This window comes from Piliocolobus tephrosceles, chromosome 2 (assembly GCF_002776525.5).
Source record: "Piliocolobus tephrosceles isolate RC106 chromosome 2, ASM277652v3, whole genome shotgun sequence".
In the NCBI taxonomy this organism is placed as follows: Eukaryota; Metazoa; Chordata; class Mammalia; order Primates; family Cercopithecidae; genus Piliocolobus; species Piliocolobus tephrosceles.
In genome coordinates this window covers 98445948-98466710 of record NC_045435.1, presented here as the reverse complement: position 1 = coordinate 98466710, position 20763 = coordinate 98445948, and the positions used below count along the sequence as shown (strand labels likewise).

Genomic DNA, 20763 nt, shown 5'->3' with positions numbered 1-20763 from the left:
TTTGAGTCTTACTCTGTCACCTCGGGTGAAGTGCAGTGGCATGAACAGGGCTCACTGCAACCTCTACCTCCTGGCCTCAAGTGATCCTCCCACCCCTGCCTCCCTGGTAGCTGGCACTACAGATGCACGCCACCATGTTTGGCTAATTTTTGTGTCTTTTGTAGAGACCGAGTTTTGCCACATTTCCCAGGAAGATCTCAAATTCAGTGCAACCTCCACCTCCTGGGCTCAAGTGATCCTCCCACCCCTGCCTCCCTGGTAGATAGGACTACAGGTGCACGCCACCACATTTGGCTAATTTTTGTATTTTTTGTAGAGACCGAGTTTTGCCACATTTCCCAGGATGATCTCAAATTCCTGGGCTCAAGCGATCCGCCTGCCTCAGCCTTCCAAAGTGCTATGATTACAGGCGTGAGCCACTGTGCCTTGCTTTCTTTAATTTTAACTTTTTTTTTTTTTTTTTGAGTTGCAGTCTTGGTCTGTCACCCAGGCTGGAGTGCAGTGCCATGATCTTGGCTCACTGCAACCTCTGCTTCCTGGGTTCAAGCAATTCTCCTGTCTCAGCCTCCCGAGTAGGTGGGATTACATGTGTGTGCCACCACACCCGGCTAATTTTTTGTATTTTTAGCCTCCCAAAGTGTTGGGGTTACAGGTGTGAGCCCCCGCGGTTGACCTCTTTCATTTACTTAATGGTGTCTTTTAAAGTACAAAAGTTTTGAATTTTGATGTTTATCACTTTTTTTCTTTTATTTATTTTGCCGTTGGTGTTGTATCTAAGAAATCTTTACTAACCCAGCATTGTGAAGATTTTTTTATCCTATAGTTTCTTTTAAGTGTTAGTTTTAGCTCTTGCATTTAAGCCTCTGATACATATTGAGTTAATTTTTGTGTATGGTGTGAAATAAGGTGAACCACCTTGTTTTACAGTTGAAGACACAGAGACAGAAAGGTAAAATGACTGCCTAAAGTCACATAGCTAATTAGAGGCAGAGCCAATACTGGCATCTATGTCTCCTGTAGCCTAATTCAGGATCCTTGTTCCTGTATCTACATTGGTTCTTGGATATAAACTAGAAGATGGGGGACATTGTCTCACAGATTAAGGGAAATATCTCCCCTGCTTTTTTTTTTGAGACAGTGTCTCTGTCACCCAGGCTGAAATGCAATCACAGCTCACTGTCTCACTGTACGAACTCCTGGCTCGAGTGATCCTCTTGCTTTGGCCTCCCCAGTAGCTGGACTACAGGCACGTGCCACCATGCCCACCTCATAGTTTTATTTTTTGTAGAGACAGGGTCTCATATGTTGTCCAGGCTGGTCTCTGCTTCTGGGCTCAAGCGATCCTCCCACCTTAGCCTCCTAAAGTGTTGGGATTTACAGGTATGAAGCACTGTGCCTGGCCAAGGGAAGTATCTATCTTTAGAGTGAAAAAAATCTGATAGATATTCCACACCTGTCACATCCTTCCAGTCTACTCCTTACAGCCTCTCTCCATTTTCCCAACAGGGAGAAAAAAATTTTTTTCCTTGATCTACAGCCTAGTACAAGTAGCAAGTTTCAGTAAAGCGTTGTATTCTTATTCTAACTTTGCTTCCATACCAAAATGTTTGGTACATAGTAATTTATAATAAGCTGTGGTCTTCAAAATGAATCTTTGCAATTTCAGGTTACACTCAACTTTTTCAGGAAACAAATGATTAAAATCTAGAAAAAAGGTTTTGGGATCATTTAAATTTTGTTTTCAAAGGATTTTTTCTAGAGAAATCAGTGTAATGGTGTCATCTCCATCAAAACACATACATTTATTTGAACTGTAATCTGTTTATTTGAACTGTAATTTCTTTCACATTTGCTTCTTAGCACTATACTATTTATGGGATTGTTTCTCACATTCTGTTTTGTTCTTCGTCTTTCTGGTAAAGTCCTACAGAGAACAGAATCTCCTCCTGGGAACGTATTAAAAGCCTGTAGACTGAAAATTCAAAGGGCTTTTTTTTTTTTTTTTTTTTTTTAAAGAATCGTATCGTTTATAGGTTTAATAAATCGTATAGGTTTAATGCCTTAAGCATGCTTTGGCAAGATTTGAAGTTCTTTAAGTATGATTATGTGTAAAAGATGTTAGTGTCCTTCTCACAATTAATCATTGATCTTTCAGTATTTTTGAGCCCTTAGTCTTAGATTAGAATTTCAGTATTTTTGAGCCCTTAGTCTTAGATTAGAATTTCTGAGCATGTGTTATACTGTGTTTGGCATGTGTTGAAGCAGCTGTAACAATTTGGGCTTTGGGGTTAGACTGACCCAGATTCAAATCCTGGCATTGCCTCTTACTAGTTATGTGATCTTAGACAAATTATGTAATTAGTTTCCATGTCAGCTTTTTGTATACTGAGGAGAATAGCACCTCTGTCATTGGGGTTGTTATATAGGTTGAGTGTCATTATTTGTGGGAAGTGTTTAGCTTGTATAAAATGATAGTTGTTATTATCTCTGACCTTTTTTTACCCTTTCTCTTGTCCTCATATTTCCCAACTTTTGGTATTGCCATGAAATATGAAATCCTATGTGATGTGAAATCTTATAACACTTACAATATTTTGAATCTGTTTTTAATACTTATTGGAATATTATTGCATTTATTTTATTTTATTTTTGCATCTTTTTTTTTTCTTAGTCCAGGCCTCATTCAGGTTTAGATGGATTTAGGGATTTATGTTGGACATGGTAGTATAACTGTAACCATGATATTGCTAATAATACAATATAATGGCAGAGAGGGCTGTGCCAGTTAGCTTTTATTGCCCTGCATCGTGAAAAGTCTCAATGAGTATTCACTATTTACCTCAGACTAGAAAATTGAAAACTTCATACTAGCTTTAAGGTGTGATTCACCTAGTTTTGACACTTTGGTGAAGGCAGTGCAATATATTTCTATTCTTGACTTTCCCTTTTTATTTTCATTAATTGTTTACTAGCCACACATTTTGAGTCTAAAGTTGTGGTTTTCAAATACAGATTCCAGGGCCTTACCTTTAGCACCTCCATAAATGTGAAGGACTTCATGCTTTCAATAGAGTGGTGCTTAATAGTGTATTTTTCCGCTTATTGGGAGACTCAGCTAAGGTGACATTTTCTGTGAGGCCAGCATTGGGCCAACAACCTCATAGTGTTCTATCAAATAGGGCTTACATTTCTCTGCATGTGGGGAAAATAGAAATAATAGTGGCTTAATGAAATCTTTTCCCCCCTTAATATAACAAGAAGACTGGAGGTGGCAGCCTAGGTGCTGTGAGGCACCCAGGCTCCTAGTTTTTTTTCATGCCACCACACTTAGCAAGTGACTCTCCTTCTCATAGTTGGAAGATGGTTGTTCCACCTCTAGACTCATGCTTGTGTTCTAGTCCAGAAGAATATGGCAAAAGGACAAAGACACATGAAGCTGAGTTGGCTTTCTTTCAAAAGACTTTCTTTCCTGGATTCCTTTCTCAGTGACTTCCACTTCTATTTTACTGGCCAGAACTATATAATTTGGTCATTTGCAGGGGAGGCTGGGAAATGAAGCTTTAGCTGGACACATTATTACTTCAAACAAAATAGGTCAGGATTCTCTTACTAAAGAAGGGGAAATTGTATGTTGGCTAAGCAACTAAAAATATTGGCCTCATTTTTTTTTAAAATGATAATAGTTAAATAGGGTATTGCAAGTAAATAACTTGATGCATAAAATTCAATTAATAAATGTTAGCTTTAATCTGAAGAGGCAGATGCCTACCAATTAAGAGCAAAGTGTTGAAACTCAGCTAGTTCTTATTTCTAGGCCCTACTCTGCCTAACTAACTGTATGACCTAAGTTTTACCTTAATTACATTGCTTTACTTACATTGCCTTGTAAGACCATGAACCTATCGCATGGGATTATTGTAATGATTAGATGAAAAGAAGAAATGTAAGTAAAGAAAGTACTCAGCATAGACTTGGCACACAGAATGGATGCTCAGTGAATGTTAATGTACATGATGGTGACAATGAAATAACACCCATGAAGACTGGGCTATTTCTGTGTTTGTTCTTTCCCAAACAAGATTTGTTTTTTCCTTGAAAATATACCCCATTATTTGATTAATTCATTCAGCAAATATTTATTGAACTCCTGTTATGTACCAGGCACTGTTCTGGATGCTGGAGATAAAACAGTGAAGCAAACACAAAAAATGCCTGCTTTTACAGAGTTTATAATCTAGAAACTCTAAAGAAGAAGAAAAAGCAGGAAAGCGGTTAGGGACTGCTAGGGATGGAGGTGGGGTTTCAGTTTTAGGTCAGGGAAAACCTCTCTGAGAAGGTGACAGTTGAGGAAAGACCCAAAGAAGGTGAAGAAGTGAATGATGTAGTTATCTGCAGAAAGTTTGTTCCAAGCAGAGGACAACAAGAACACATGTTCTGAAGTAGAAGCATGCTGATGGGATTAAGGAATGCTAAGGAGGTGTGAGGGCAGCTAGAGCAGAGTATATCAGAAGGTGAAGAGACAGATAGGTGAAGAGGTTAGAAAGGTAAGGTGGTATGGATGCTTGGTCCTGATTGTCAGGTTGTAAGTTATTGTACGAACTTGGCTTTTGCTTTGAGTAAGATTGAAAATTGTTGCAGGGTTTTGAACAGAGATTTTTTTTTTTTTTTTTTTTTTTTTTTTTGAGAAGGAGTCTTGCTCTGTCGCCCAGGCTGGAGTGCAGTGGCGCGATCGCGGCTCACTGCAAGCTCCGCCTCCCAGGTTCAGGCCATTCTCCTGGCTCAGCCTCCGGAGTAGCTGGGACTACAGGTGCCCGCCACCACGCCCGGCTAATTTTTTGTATTTTTTTTAATAGAGACAGGGTTTCACCATGTTAGCCAGGATAGTCTCGATCTCCTGACCTCGTGATCCGCCCGTCTCGGCCTCCCAGAGTGCTGGGATTACAGGCTTGAGCCACCGCGCCCAGCCTTGAACAGAGATTTAACATGACCTGACTTACATTTTAAAACTCAGACTGCAGGCCGGGCGAGGTGCCTCGTCTGTAATTCTAGCACTTTGGGAGGCGGAGGTGGGTGGATCCCATGATTCCAGGAGTTTGAGACCAGCCTGGCCAACATGGTGAAACCCCATCTCTACTAAAAATACAAAAATTAGCTGGGTTTGGTGGTGCATGTCTGTAATCCCAGCTACTTGGGAGGTCGAGGCATGAGAATCACTTGAACTTGGGTGAGAGAGGTTGCAGTGAGCCGAGATTATGCCACTGCACTCCAGCCTGGGTGACAGAATGAGACACTGTCTGAAAAACAAACAAACAAACACCTCAGGCTGCAATATGAAGAATAGTTTTATAAGGGCACAAGGGTGGAAGGAGGTTATCCAGGAGAGAGAAGTAGTAGTGGAGATGGTGAAAAGAGGTCAGATTCTGGATATAGCATATTTTTTGAAGTTAGAGGATTTGCCGTTGGATTAGATGTGAGAGAAAGGAAAGATGAGATGATTCCAAGATTTTTGGCTAGAGCATCTAGAAGAATGGAGTTGTCATCCGCTCAGATGGGAGATCACCAGAGCGAACAGGAGAGCGAGTGATGATTCATTGCAAAACCATCAGGCTGCTTGAATAATTACTTGAAGCATATGGCAGTGTGTCTTTATTTTCATCTTTGTATGGACAGAATAGCATGATTTTTATGATGATAACTATTCTTACAGCTGTTTTGCTAGTTAATTTTCAACATGACTCTGACAAGAGACTCTATTTAGAAAAGGGGTTAACAAAATTGTAAATTCTGATGTTTTGCATGGTTCAGGTGACAATGCTTTAGTCATCTTTCAAAACAAACAGCCTGCGCTAGTGCTTTTCTTTAGTGAATGCAAAACCTTCCTAAAAATATACTTTAAAATCTTTAGACTATAAGCCTATTATAGTGATGGCTGGACACAATTTTGGGGAAAATGTGTTCATTTGATTTGATTCATTTAATTCATTTTTATCTTCACAGGAATATCTATTTTTACATTATTTCTCTCTTTTTTAAAAAAAATTATTTTTGAGGTGGGGTCTCGCTCTGTTGCCCAGACTGGAGTGCAGCAGCATGTTCATGGCCCACTGCAACCTCTGCCTCCCAGGTTCCAGCCATCCTCCCACTTTAGCTTCCCAAGTAGCTGGGACTACAGGTGTGTGCCACCACGCCCAGCTAATTTTTGTAGTTTTTGTAGATTTTGTAAGTTTTACCATGTTGGCCAGGCTGGTCTCAAACTTCTCAGCTCAAGTGATCTGCCTGACTTGGCCTCCCAAAGCACTGAGACTACAGGCGGGAGCCACCGTGCCTGGCCCGGTTCTCAAATTTCTAAGTCTAGTAAAGCGGAGAGAGACTGAAATTTTTTCTTAGTCTTGCTCATGCTTGGGGAGATCCTTCTCTGTCTCAAGAAGTAGAGTTACTTAGTTTGAAAGATTTAAAGAGAAGGTTCATCCATATTTTCTGCATATTAATTTATTCTGCTGTGTGACGTATGCTAACGTTGGTTGCAGTTAAAGAAATAACTAGGAGAGGACAGAAGAGTGGAAGAAGTGAGGATGTAGGATGGGGCATTGAGGATGCGTGCCAATGTGAAATAGTGAAAGGCTGAATTATGTTGTTTTATTGCAAATTGTTTAAAATTTTCCATGGTACTAGTATTCAGATTAGGCCACTGCTTAGTCAAGGGCATTAGGGAAGTAGCTATCACACTTTGACTAAACCATTCCTTTTGTTCTTTTTAAAATCTTTTTTTTTCTAAAACATCCTGTTATAGCAGACTAAACCATTCCTAACAGATACCTTTTACCGGTATGTATGAATATTTATACTGAAGTAACAGTTTTACAAATAACTTCTGTTTTTGTTGTGTGCAGTGTATACTGGTATTTTCTATTTGATCCTATTTACATCAATAAAAATGATGGTAAACCCAGTAAATTGTTAAAAAACTGTATTAAGGAACCCTGCTTTGAAGAAGAGATGAAATTTTTTTATTTGTATCTTTAATCCTTCTATATTATTAGATTATTGCAAAATATTGGAAAATAGTTAAAATAATTATGATAAAACTTTTAGATATTCTTCCGTATCTTATTTACATTATTAATTGCTATTTTCTATGAAGTAAATTTTTTTCTGAGAGAACATCATTGATTATTCTGAATTAGTGTTGAAAGTAGTGAGTTTTTACCGTGTTATCAAAATCTTTTATGTTAGAACCTTAAAATATTTTTCAATTGCTGAAGATTATTTTAACATTTGTTTTGGGAAGATAATATGAAGATGGATGAGTGACTGTTAGCATAGAAGAACTGAAGCCTGCAAGTTCCTTATCAATGGGTGTGGGAAACATTAGCATCTTGTCATTTGACCATTTGTTAAATCACACCAGAGCATAATATCTTGCTCGTGAGAAGATTTGTTCATTAAGTGAATGAATCTTTGAGTGAAAGAAAGATACTTTAGTATCTAAACAATTATGATTGCTAATATGTATGTTTGGTATTTTGTTATTAGTGAAATTGATTTTGTTTACTGATGACTAGAAAATAATAACTAAAGTTAAGATCAAACATTTCTTTATCTACATTTGTAACCCCAGCATGGTTTTGGTTTACATAGGACGTGCTATTAATATATTTCAGGTTTCGTATATGTAAGTTAAATCAATCAGTGTTAGATTATTCAGGGGTAGAATAGCTGGTTTTGAGAACTAATACTGGTTAAAAAGAATACCACTGGATAGTACATTTGTAAAAATATTGTAAAGAATCAGTGAACACATTTACATATTAGAAGATGTCTGTTTTCTGGGACCAAAGGTACCTTGCAGAGACCATGTTATGTCTCCTGTGACTTGAGAAATGCCTTTCTTGTAGATTTGTGACCAGCATGATTAGCTTACTTCTCCTATTCCTGGTGTTTTCCAAGAGTCAGCCAGTGGCATCTCACTGAAGGCAAGAGAAAGCAGTTAAACTTTCTTCAGGGCTTCTGTGCAGAAATAATTAAGAGGATGGGATGTCAGAGGGATGGAACTTAATGGCAAGCACTACCATTCTGCCTCTCTGTTTTATACACATAACAAAGGGAGCTCAGCCAAGAAGCAGATCAACTGCAAACTATTTCAGTAGTAGCCTGTTGGATGATTTTTATCCAGTAAAAGTTAATGTTCCTAAACTGTTGTCAAAGTTGTTTATGTACGCTATGGGATGATGTTATTGAATGCTAAATATGTTCTTTTCTTTTTTATTTCCTTTTTTTCTCTGTCTTTTTTTATTTTTTATTTTTATTTTTGGCAAGGTCTCACTCTGTCACCCAGGCTGGAGTGTAGTGGTGTGAACATGGCTCACTGCAGCACTGACCTCCTGGGCCCATGCAGTCTTCCACCTCAGCCTCCCAAGTAGCTGGGACTACAGGTGTGCACCACCACACCCGGCTAATATTTTTATTTTTCATTTTAGAGATGGGGTCTTACTGTGTTGCCCAGGCTGGTCTCGAATTCCTGGCCCCAAATGGTCCTCCTGCTTCAGCTTCCCAAAGTGCTGAGATTATACATGTGAGCCACCACCGCCAGAAGTGTGTTCTTAAATATTGAATTTTATTTTAAATTTTGCATTATGTGAGTTTTGTGCCATTACTTGTTTGTTTGGTTTTTGAGACAGAGCCTTATTCTGTTGCCCAGGCTGGAGGGCAGTGGTGCAATCTCAGCTTACTGCAACCTCCACCTCCCAGCTTCAAGCAATTCTTGTGTCTCGGCCTCCTGAATAACGGGCAGTACAGACGTGTGCGACGACACCCAGCTAATTTTTGTATTGTTTTAATAGAGACAGGGATGCACCATGTTGGCCAGGCTGGTTTCAAACTCCTTGGCTCAAGTGAGCCGCCTGCCTCGGCCTCCCAAAGTGCTGTTATTACAGGTGTGAGCCACTGCGCCCAGCTGTGTGCAGAATTTTTACTTAGTTTGTCAGAACTGTGATTTGGATTTATCCATGTTGCTGTTGCCTATGGTTGTGTTTGTGTGGCTTTATTGAGAGATTTTCAAATGAATTTAAATGTAACAAACACAAATTCTGTTGAATTATATAGTTATATGTGTAAATCATATATATACACGCATATGTACACATATATACATATATATATATATATTGGGGACAGAGTCTTGCTCTGTCACCCAGGCGGAGTGCAGTGGGGCAGTCTCAGCTCACTGCAACCTCTGCCTCCTGGGTTCAAGCGATTCTCCTGCCTCAGCCTCCCAAGTAGCTAACAGGCCTGCATCACCATATCCAGCTATTTTCTTCTTTTTTTTTTTTTTTTTTTTTTTGTAGAGATGAAGTTTTGCCATGTGGCCCAGGCTGATGTCAAACTCCTGAGCTCAAGTGATCTGCCTGCCTTGACCTCCCAAAGTGCTAGGTCTATAGGCATGAGCCACCACACCGGCCTCATGTTAAATTTTTAATGTTTGTAGCACATTAGTATTAGAAATGTGTTGGCACATTTGAAAGGATTTTTAAATAACAGCTTTATTTTATTTTCTTTTACTTTCGAGATGGGGTCTCTCTCTGTCATTCAGGCTAGAGTGCAGTGGTGTGATTATGGCCCACTGCAGCCTCAATCTCCCAGGCTCAAGTGATCCTCCCCACCTCAGGCTCCAGACTAGGTGGGACTACAGATGTGTACCACCACACGTGGCTTTTTTTTTTGTCACCCAGGCTGGAGTGCAGTGGCTGCAGCCTCAACCTCCCAGGCTCAGGCGATCCTCCTACCTCAGTCTCCCTAGTAGCTGGGACTACACATGTGCACCACCACGCCTGGCTAAATTTTGTATTATGGTAGGGATGGAGTCCCACTATGTTGCCCAGGCTGGTCTTGAACTCCTGGGCTCAAGCGATCCATCCACTTTGGCCTCCCAAAGTGCTGGACTCACATCCCACCCCTGGCCTGGCTAATTTTTAAATTTTTCATAGACAGGGTCTTGCTATGTTGCCCATGCTGATCTCAAATTCCTGAACTCAAGCAGTCCTCTCACCTTGGCCTCCCAAAGTGTTAGGATTACAGGCGTGAGCCATTATTTCTGGCCTGTAACAGCTTTATTGAGATACAATTCACACACCCTATAATTTACCCTTTTAAAGTGTACAATTCAGCATCCTTACAGAGTTGTACAACCATCACCATTAATTCCAGAATGTTTTCATAACTCCAAAAGAAACAGTGTACAGTTGTCCCTCAGTATATGTGGGCGACTGGTTCCAGGAATCCCAAGTATACCCAAATTCATGCATATTTAAGTCCTGCAGTTAGTCCTGCAGAACCCTCATTGTGTGAAAAGTCAGCCCTCCATATATGTGAGTTTCTCATCTTGTGAATACTGTATTTTCTATCTGCATTTGATTGGAAATAATCTTCTTTTTTGAAATGGAGTTTTGCTCTGTTGCCCAGGCTGGAGGGCAGTGGTGCAATCTCAGCTCATTGTAACCTCTGCCTTCCGGGTTCAAGTGATTTTCCTGCCTTAACCTCCCAAGTAGCAGGGACTATAGGCGTGTGCCACCATGCCTGGCTAATTTTTGTATTTTTAGTAGAGACAGGGTTTCACTATGTTGGCCAGATGGTGTTGATCTCCTGACCCACTATGATCTGCCCACCTCAGCTTCCCAAAGTGTTGGGATTACAGGCATGCCACTGCGCCCAGCCTAATTTTTGTATTTTTAGTAAAGGCAGGGTTCCGCCATGTTGGCCAGCCTGGTCTCGAACTCCAGTTTCAAGTGATCCGCCAGCTTTAGCCTCCTGAAGTGCTGGGATTACTGGCGTGAAACACTGTTCCTGGCTGGAAAAAATCTTTATGTAAGTGGACTCATGCAGTTCAAATTCACATTGTTCATGGGTCAACTGTACTCATTAGCTATACTCCCCATTTCTCCTTCCCTCCAGAACCTGGTAACCACTAATCTACTTTCTGCTTCAATGGATTTTTATAATCTTGGTATTTCATATAATTGAAATCATACTATATATGGATTTTTGTGCCTGGCGTCACTTAGTATGTTTTCATAATGAAAACAGTGTTTTTAAGCATATGTCAGTATTTGCTCCCTGGCTCATGTCTGTATAACTCCAATTTTTTTTTTTGAGACAGAGTATCACTGTGTCTCCCAGGCTGGAACGCAATGGCCTGTTCTTGGTTCACTGCAACCTCTGCCTCCCAGGCTCAAGTGATCTCCCACCTCAACCTCCCAAGTAGCTAGGACTATAAGTGTGCACCACCACGCCCAGCTAATTTTTGTATTTTTAGTAGAGATGGGGTTTTACCCATGTTGGCCAGGATGGTCTCGATCTCCTGACCTCATGATCCGCCCACCTTGGCCTCCCAAAGTGCTGGGATTACAGGCGTGAGCCACCGTGCCCGGCCTGTTTCAAAAGATTTTGTAGTTGTTTGTAGAAGCACTTTTATGATGGCTGCTTTAAAATTCTTGTCAGATAATTCCAACATCTGATTTATCTTGGTGTTGGCATCAGTATGATCGTATGGTCATCTTTTTTCTTTTCTCATTCAAGTGTGCTTTTCCTGGTTCTTGGTATGACACGTCATTTTTTTTTTTTTTAATTGTACTTTGGACATTTAGGTTATTATGTTAGGAGACTTCTTTTGTTTTGTTTTTCTTTAATGAGAAAGGGTCTTGCTATGTTCCCAGGCTGGTCTCTAACTCCTGGCCTTAGATGATCCTCTTGCCTCAGCCTCCTGATTAGCTAGGATTACAGGTGCATGCCACCGCACCTGGCTGAGACTCTTGATCCTATTTAATTCTTCTCTTTTAATAGGCAGTTACCCTATTTAAGTTTAGTGTATAGCTCCTGTCCTATTTTTGTGAGCTGTAATCCTATGGTAATTCAGTTTTCAGATCTCTTGCAATGCTATTTTTTTCTGTTTTATTCTTTTGGCACCTCTAGAACTCCCGTTCTATCTCTGCAGCTGCCTGGGCTGACCTGTGGATGTGGGGCCCTGGCTCTGCTGCTGCTAAGGGCAGATTGGCTTGACATTGCCACATGTGTGGGGCAGACACCTGACTGGCACTGTGGTGAATCTGGCCTGCTACTGTTTGAAGCATAGTGTGGAGACCCTGCTGATGTTGGGGTGGATTGGGTTTACCACTGTCCTGGGTGGGGACTGGAAAATGTATCTCTCCACTAGGTCTCTGCTGAGCTGCCCCTTTCATAGACTGTTGGCCAGAGACAGCAGAGTTTTCTCATTTATTTATTTGTCTTTATGTGCCTGATCCATCCATTCGTGGTGTTCATTCCAGTTTACAAGCCTCTCTTGTGTCCAGTCTGGGATATTTGGGAGACAAAGGGAAAACCCAGTGAACTTACTGTGGTGTTTTCTTGAAGTCTTGAGATCCCTAACTAGTCTGCCTCTCTCTTTCTACCTTTCAGAGTCCTCTTTTGATTGTTGAATTATTTTTAGGCTATTTAGTTGTATTTGGAGGGGAAGAGTGAGGAAATGTGAGCCTATGCCATTGTATCCTGCAACTGGAATACTAGCAGTTTTGACATTTTTTTTGCACTGTATTTATTGGCAATACGTATGAAATGGTTGAGGCTTTTGTTTTAACTGACACTCTTTAGAGTGTTTTTCTGTATCTTTTAGGCACTGTAGGAACAAGGTAAGGATTACTCTTGTTTAAATTGTATGGGATTTAGAAATGTCATATTCTTATATATTCATCTATTTATTTACTCTTTTATGTATTTGTTTTTAGGGAGTGGAGCAACTGCTGTGGTCCAAGCAGCTTATTGTGCCCCTAAAAAGGAGAAAGTGGCAATCAAACGGATAAACCTTGAGAAATGTCAAACGAGCATGGATGAACTCCTGGTATGCACATCTCATACTTCTGAAATGGAGAGATATACTTGTATATATTCACATTACAATGGGAAATAACTTGAACTTTTTGATTTGTTTCTTTTTTAAAAAAAGGTTTATGATTTCTTCATTAAGTAATATTCATTGTAAAATGTATAAAGTCTGGATAAGTAGAAAGAAAAAAGTTACAATATTCTTACTCTGAGATTAACATTTAATATATAACCTTTCAGAGTGAACATTTGAATATATTTGTATTTTTATGATAATGTAATCAGATCCTTGCTCTTTTCATTTAATCATTTATCATAGAACTGCTTCTGTGTCTGTAAATATGAATCAGTATCATTTACAATATGTGTATAGTATTCTGTTGAACAGACCATAGTTTATTAACTGTTCTCTGATATTTGCTAATTACCTTGTTTCCTGTTTTTTATTGTTACAAACAATGCTTACTTCTGTGTTCCCTTAAAATAATACCATGGAATTGTGATTCCTGGGTCAAAAGGAATATCCTTTAAAACGCTCTGGCCTTTTAAACTTTTATTCTGATAGTTGATATAAGATATAGAACAACCCGCAAGCAGCATTAGCTTCTTCAAAGGCTAGGGAAAGGAAGAAGACAAGGAAGTTCTAAGCAATAGCTGTAAGATGTTCTGTGACATTAAAATGTAACCATACAGGGATTGTATTGTACTTCTTTTATGCATTGTGATACCCAGAATAGTTTTAAGTATATAGTCAGTGCTCAGCAAGGGAAACTAGTTTTTAAAATTACTTATTATTATTTCAAAATTTTCAGTTTCTTTGGCTTAACGAAAATAATAATGCTTGCTTTGGATACCTTATGAGCTTTTTCTTGAGGCTCAAATGATACAGTATTTGAAAACTCTAAACTGCCATACAAATATGAACTAATATTGTTATTTTATTAAGTCATTTCTTTAAGAGCATGTACAGCTAGTGCTAGAAAGATCAGGTATTAGGACTGGAATGACCTGCCCATCCAGAAGTTTTTTTCACTGTCCCAAATTGTATTTTATTTCTGGTGGTGTCTGTACTGAGCATTAGGGAATAATTGGAATTAAAGAAAAAGAGGTAATGGAATTATATATAGCATAATATATAATTATATATGAGATGGACAAGACAAATGTATTTCTTTAGCAATTGGTAATGTACGAGCAGGACCTGAAGGAGTGGGTTGCTGGAATGATCTTGAGCCATCTTTGTGAGAGAACGCTTTCTTGGAAGGAAATGCTGATTGAAATCTTATTTGAAAATCTTATTTGAAGATCTTGGATTGATACATACCATAATACTTTAGAGCACCGTTTGGACACTTGAACTGCAGTGATGATAAAAGAAGTTGATAAACTGCAAACTAATTCTGTTAAAAACAAAAATTTTAACCTACATATTAAGACTAGAACTTGAGAAGTCCAGTATGAAAACCTATAATTTGCCAGTTATTTAATCGATAAGGATAGAGTAAAATGAAAGTCTTATTATTTACTGCTTCATGATTAAGCTGAGGCTCAAAGTTTAAATAACTTAAGTTCACTTGATGATAATAGCAAACATCTTTCAGTGCTAGGCACTTCAGTTTGCTTTAACCTCACACACATCTCCATGAGCTAAGTAGTAGCTCTGTTTTATAGATGAAGGAAGTAAATCATATAATAAGTGACAGAGTCTGGATTAAAAATCAGGTCTTTCTGACTTAAGTCTATTATTGTCTACTTAGTATAGTACTAATAAAATGATTATAATCTTAGTTCAAAAGTAGGAAGAACATTTCTTTTCTTTTTTTTTTTTTTGTTTTTTTTGAGATGGAGTCTCGCTCTGTCTCCCAGGCTGGAATGCAGTGGCATGATATTGGCTCACTGCGACCTCTGCCTCCCAGGTTCAAGCAATTCTTCTACCTCAGCCTCTCGAATAGCTGGGATTACAGGCGCACGACACCACACCCAGCTAATTTTTCAATTTTTAGTAGAGATGGGGTTTCACCATGTTGGCCAGGCTGGTCTCGAACTCCTGACCTCAGGTGATCTGCCTGCCTCAGCCTCCCAAAGTGCTGGGATTACAGGCATGAGCCACTGTGCCTGGCTGGACATTTCCTTTTAAATATCATTTGACATTCTTGAAAGCAATATTTTTGTTCTTACATTAGGGCCTTTTAAAGACATGCAAATTTGTTATATTTTATTAAAAAGAAAATTGATTAGATATGTGTACATTTTGCTCATGTTTCAATAAGCTTTGTGTTGCAAATATAGTTTGCATATATTAATACTTGGCAAATAAGGGGGGGAAAGTACATTTTAGTAAAGCAAGTTTAAGATACTTGGGTTTTTGGGGGTGGGGGAAGTAAGCAGGTAAGATCTCACTACATACTGAAGAAACATCAGGAATGCAGAGAATACCTGATTTGTTTGTGATACCAGGACCTGTTCTACAGGATACTGATATCTGAGTGCCAGGGGCTCTATTCCTGAGAGATGTGAAATCCTTCAGTTTTCTTAAAAAAAGTCTATGAGATCAGCGTACTAAACTTTTGATGTTGTAATATTAAAATTTATTTTCAAAGCCATCTTTATTATAATGCAACACTCTTTGGGTTCTCCAAAGAGTGCTGATGTAAACTGGGCTAACAGGTGTGTATCATGTATGACAATTACTAGTGAGGGGTCAGTGCATTGCTTCTTTCTCTTGTCATATATTTTCTATCTGATGACCTTTGCTAAGTGTGATGGGAAAATCAGCTATCAAATCTTACTGCATTTATTTTTCCAGAGATTGTACTCCTATGCTTTTCTCGTAAGAAAGACACATTGTAGTATTTTGAAATATTTCTCGTCTGACAGATGCTAGGACTAAAGTCATTGGACATCTATGGGCAACATCAAGAGGCTTAAAATGTTCTTCTATCAGGTGTTTCACATCTAGTTAAAGAGTTAAGGTTCTTGCCTGTCGTACCAAGGCAGAGTGCGACAAATGTCTCAGGGGAGGTATAAAGTAATTTGAAAGAGGGCCAGGCATGGTAGCTCATACCTGTAATCCCAGCACTTTGGGAGGCAGAGGCAGGCAGATCACCTGAGGTCGAGTTTGAGACCAGCCTGGCCAACATGGTGAAACCCCGTCTTTACTAAAAATGCAGAAATTAGCCAGACGTGGTGGCACGCGCTTGTAGTCCCAGCTACACAGGAGGCTGAGGCGGGAGAATTGCTTGAACCCTGGGACACGGAGGTTACGGTGGGCCAAGATTGTGCCACTGCACTCCAGCTTGGGTGACAGAGTAAGACTCTGTCTCAGAAAACAAACAAGAAATGGCACAAAACTTATATGATACAAAATTTAAAATAAAATCCAATATTTAAGAACCTACTGCTGGGGACGGTTGCTCACGCCTGTAATCCCAGCACTTTGGGAGGCTGAGGCAGGAGGATCACTTCAGGCTAGGAGTTCGAGATTAGCCTGGGTAACATGGTGAGACCTCGTCTCTAGAATGGGAAATAAAAAAATTAGCTGGGCGTAGTGGTATGCACCTGTTACCGCAGCTACTTAGGAGACTAAGGTGGGAAGATTGCTTGAGCCTAGGATGTCAATGCTGCAGTGAGTCATGTTCATGGCACTGCACTCCAGCCTGGGTGGCACAGAGTGCGGCCCTGTCTCCAAAAAAAAAGCAGTGTGAAAGAAAGAGGAGGAAGAGAGCTTCTAATTGTGAAAATGGAGGGCTTTGTGGAAATGTTTGTGGCCTGGGCCACCAGGGCTGTGTAGACTTTAAACGGGCATAGATGGCACCTCTGCCTGGCAGGGGTTTAAAATCAGGAAAGAATAGTAGACAGCCTAGAGACCATAAAGAAGAAATAATAGGTAAAAAGAATTAGGATTTTATTTGATAGGAAATGTTGATAGCTACAGAAATAGCGGCAAATGTCTTTGAAGTTTTGTTTTTTTTTTTTAAAGGGAAATGACTTCATTAGAACCGAGTTTTAGGAAGTTTAGTTTTATAACACTTTTTAAAACATAATAGCCTTATTGATATAAAATTCATGTATCATAAATTTACCATTTAAAAATGTATAATGCTGTGGTTTTTAGTATATTCGCAAAGTTGTGCAACCATCACCACTATCGCCCCAAAAAGAAACTCCATACCCATGACCACTCATTCTTTATTCTTTCCTCCCCTCAGCCCTAGGCAATAACTAATCTGCTGTCTGTCTGCATAGATTTGCCTATTCTGGACATTTCATATAAATAGGTTCATACAATGTGTGGCCTTTTGTGTCTGGCTTTCATTTAGCATGTTTCCAAAGTTCATTCATATTGTAGCATGTATCAGTTCTTTTTTCCTTTCTTATTGGTGAATAACAGTCCATTATATAGGTATACCACATATTATTTGTCCTTTCATCAGTTGTTGGGCATTTGGGCTGTTTCTACTTCTTGGCTTTTATCAGTAATGTCGTGATGAACATCTGTGTGCAAGTCTTTATGTGTACATTTTAGTTTTATTATCTTGGATGTATACCTAAGAGTAGAATTGCTGGGTAATATGGTAACTCTGTGTTTAACTTTTTGAAAAATTGCCAAGCTATTTTTCAGAGTAGATGTACCGTTTTACATTCTCACCAGCAATGTATGAGGGTTTCAGTTTCTCTATATCCTCACCAATACTTGTTATTGTTCATCTTTTTTGTCATAGCCATCCGAGTAGATTAATTCTGTAATATTTGGCAAAGTGAATTGCAAAGGAGTAAGAGATCAGTGACAAAGAGACTAGTTAGTAGGCTTTGCTGTAGTCTAGACCAACAACTTTGTAAAACTTTGAAAATAAGACCCTCACTAAGAAAGATATATTTTATCATTACCTGGTATTTAAAGATATATATTCATAAATATTATAACTGAAACATTTTCTTTTTTTTTTTTTTTTTTTTTTGAGACGGAGTCTCGCCCTGTCACCCAGGCTGGAGTGCGGTGGCCGGATCTCGGCTCACTGCAAGCTCTGCCTCCCAGGTTTACGCCATTCTCCTGCCTCAGCCTCCCGAGTAGCTGGGACGACAGGCGCCTGCCACCTCGCCCGGCTTGTTTTTTTTGTATTTTTTAGTAGAGACGGGGTTTCACCGTGTTAGCCAGGATGGTCTCGATCTCCTGACCTCGTGATCTGCCCGCCTCGGCCTCCCAAAGTGCTGGGATTACAAGCTTGAGCCACCGCACCCGGCCAACATTTTCATATTATATAGAATGTCCTCTCATTTTCTATCCTATTTATTCATCTTTTTAAAATACAATCCACTAAATTTATTTCATGACCCATATAAATTATAACACATAGTTTGAGGTACACTGGGCTATACAGAGATATCGAGACTCTAAATTCGGGCAGTGATGGTAGTAATGGAAAGGAAAACACAGATTTCCTGGATGGAAAATACATTAGTACTAGAATGAGCACTCAGTTAAAGCAGAGACTTTATTTTGTTTATCGTATATGAATGAATGAATAAATTAACTTTATTTGGGTGTGTGAAATGGAGGAAAACTGACTACATTTAGGGAATTAGAAAACCAGAAAGTAATGGTAGAAATGATGGTGAGTGAATTTCAGGAAGGAATAAAAAGTTACCATTAAGAAAAAAAAGGCTTCAGAAAGCTTGAGGTGGAGAACTATATAGTTCAAACAAAAAATCTGGCTCTAGCAGACAATAAGAGATTTTCAAGAAAGCAGTTTCATTAGAAGGGGTAGAATTCATTTTATTTATTTATTTTATTAATTTATTTTTTAAATAGAGACAGAGTCTCACTCTGTTGCCCAGGCTGATCTCAAACTCCTGGGCTTAAGGTATCTTCTTACTTGAGCCTCCCAAAGTACTGGGATTACAGGGGTGAGCCATTGTACCTGACCAGGAATTCACTTCTAGGTGGTTGAGGAAGCTGCTGGGTCATTTAAGTCAGTATTCATATACCACTCTTGTGACTCATTTATGTATTTATTTTTCTTTTTGAAAGGAGGAAAGGAGAACTCTACTGGTAGTTAAGGTACGAGAAGATTTCCCCTTCCCCTTTAAAGGAATAGAAGCAAGAAAAAGAATATTTAAGCCCCTTTTCATCTTTGAATTTTGTACTTTTTTGATAGTCTCCTGCTAGAAAACGCTTTGTAGTACTCCCCTTTCCAGATTAAAGCTCAAAACCCTTAGCTTAACATTTAAGACCTTCCATAATTTGACCCTAACTCTTTGCATTGTCACTGTCATGTGATTTTTCTTTCCTTCACCTTCCCTATCAGTTAGTCACCAAATCCTATTGTTTGTACCTCTCTGTTATTATCTCTTGACTCTTCCCGTTTCATTCATACTGCCACTAATTTTTTGACCTTTTGAGATAACTTAAAACTTACAGAAGAATTGCAAAAGTAGTACAGAGTTTCCTTATGCTATCCACCCAACTTGCCCTAATATTAACTGTAGTCCAGTAATCAGAACTGATAAATTAGCTGTTTATCATTTCTCTGTCATCTCTCACTCACGTGGCAACAACCTAAACAGAAGCCTTGTCTCTAGTCTTGTCTTCTTCATTGATTTTCTACGTGGCATCCAAGGGTGATTTATGAAAATGTATAATATAGTTAAACCTTTGATATCTTTCCATTGCTGTTAGGATGAAGCCTACTTTTTTAGTATACTTTCAAGGTCCTTTATGATCTAGTCCTAGTTAATTAAACAATCAAAAATCTTAAAAACCTACTTCCTTTCCTGTTGGAGTGTTAATGTAGGAAACTTCCAAGCCTTCCATGTTATGACTCCTAGTTTTTAATGTGCCTCTCCAATGAAATCATGTAGTGTCTAGTTCTTCCCCTGTCAAGCTGTTTATTAGTCTGTATTGTAAAGTAGTATTTGTCTAACTTCTTTACCAAACTGTAAGTTTCATGAGGACTCCCTATGGTGATCGAGTACCTAGCACTATACTTGGCACATACTAGGTATTATAGTAGGCACTTAGTATTGTAAATATCTGTTGAAAACATGAACTTCTTATCCTAGACAGATTTACTCATTGGATGTCTTACGTATTTCATCATTTATGAAAATCATATGTGCCTACCATCTTGTACTGTTATTTCTCCCCATCCTATAGAATTAAACCTGGTTCCCACCTCTTCTGTAAAGGCCTTTTTTGTTCACACTTGCCTACCTTAATGGTTCTTTCCTATAGATTCTTTTATCTTTTTTTCCTTTATGCTCTTTCTCAGCAGAATCATCTTGCAACATTTAACATCTTTACTACTCATTTGGTACCTGTATGCTCTCTTATCTGTTTCCTCTTACATGTACTTACCTTATCCTTGAAATTCTGTATAACTTTGTTGATAGCAAGGTGCTTACTTTAGTTCTTTCTTCCTTTTCTTTCATATTTACTTAGCTTTTCGTACAGAAGACTGTGCTGGTGACTTTGGGATTGCAAGATATATATGACAAGATCCTTGCCATAAAGGAAGTTGCATTCAAGTAAAGAAGATGAGAAATTGAAAGTTAGCATTTATTGAGTACTCCTCATGAATCAGGGATTATGAATGACTTTCACACAATTGATCTTACTGAACAAATCCCAAGGGCATAGGGCAGGTACATTAATAGGTGAAAGGCCATATAAAGTGCTGTAGTATTTCATTCATTCAACAAATATTTATTAAAGGTGTACTCTGTGCCAGGCATAATGATATGTGCTAAGAACAGTTTTAGTTCTCACTGAGCTTACGGTTTTGTGGGGGATGTGAAAAGAAATAGGCAATTATAGTATGGTCAGGTAAGTTCCACAGTGATTGAGAATCTACTTTTAAGTACTTGCCTTCATGGAGCTCTCAGCCTAGAAGGGAG

At 38.9% G+C, this 20763-nt stretch overlaps 1 protein-coding gene across 1 annotated transcript in view; it reads left to right on the top strand.

Annotated features, from left to right (window-relative positions):
• OXSR1 (oxidative stress responsive kinase 1) overlaps positions 1-20763 on the top strand; it is a 93194-nt gene that overhangs the window by 4199 nt on the left and 68232 nt on the right. Inside the window, exon 2 of the mRNA XM_026454881.1 lies at positions 12774-12886. Coding sequence (XP_026310666.1) covers positions 12774-12886 — 113 coding nt within the window. The remainder of the gene's footprint in view (positions 1-12773; positions 12887-20763) is intronic.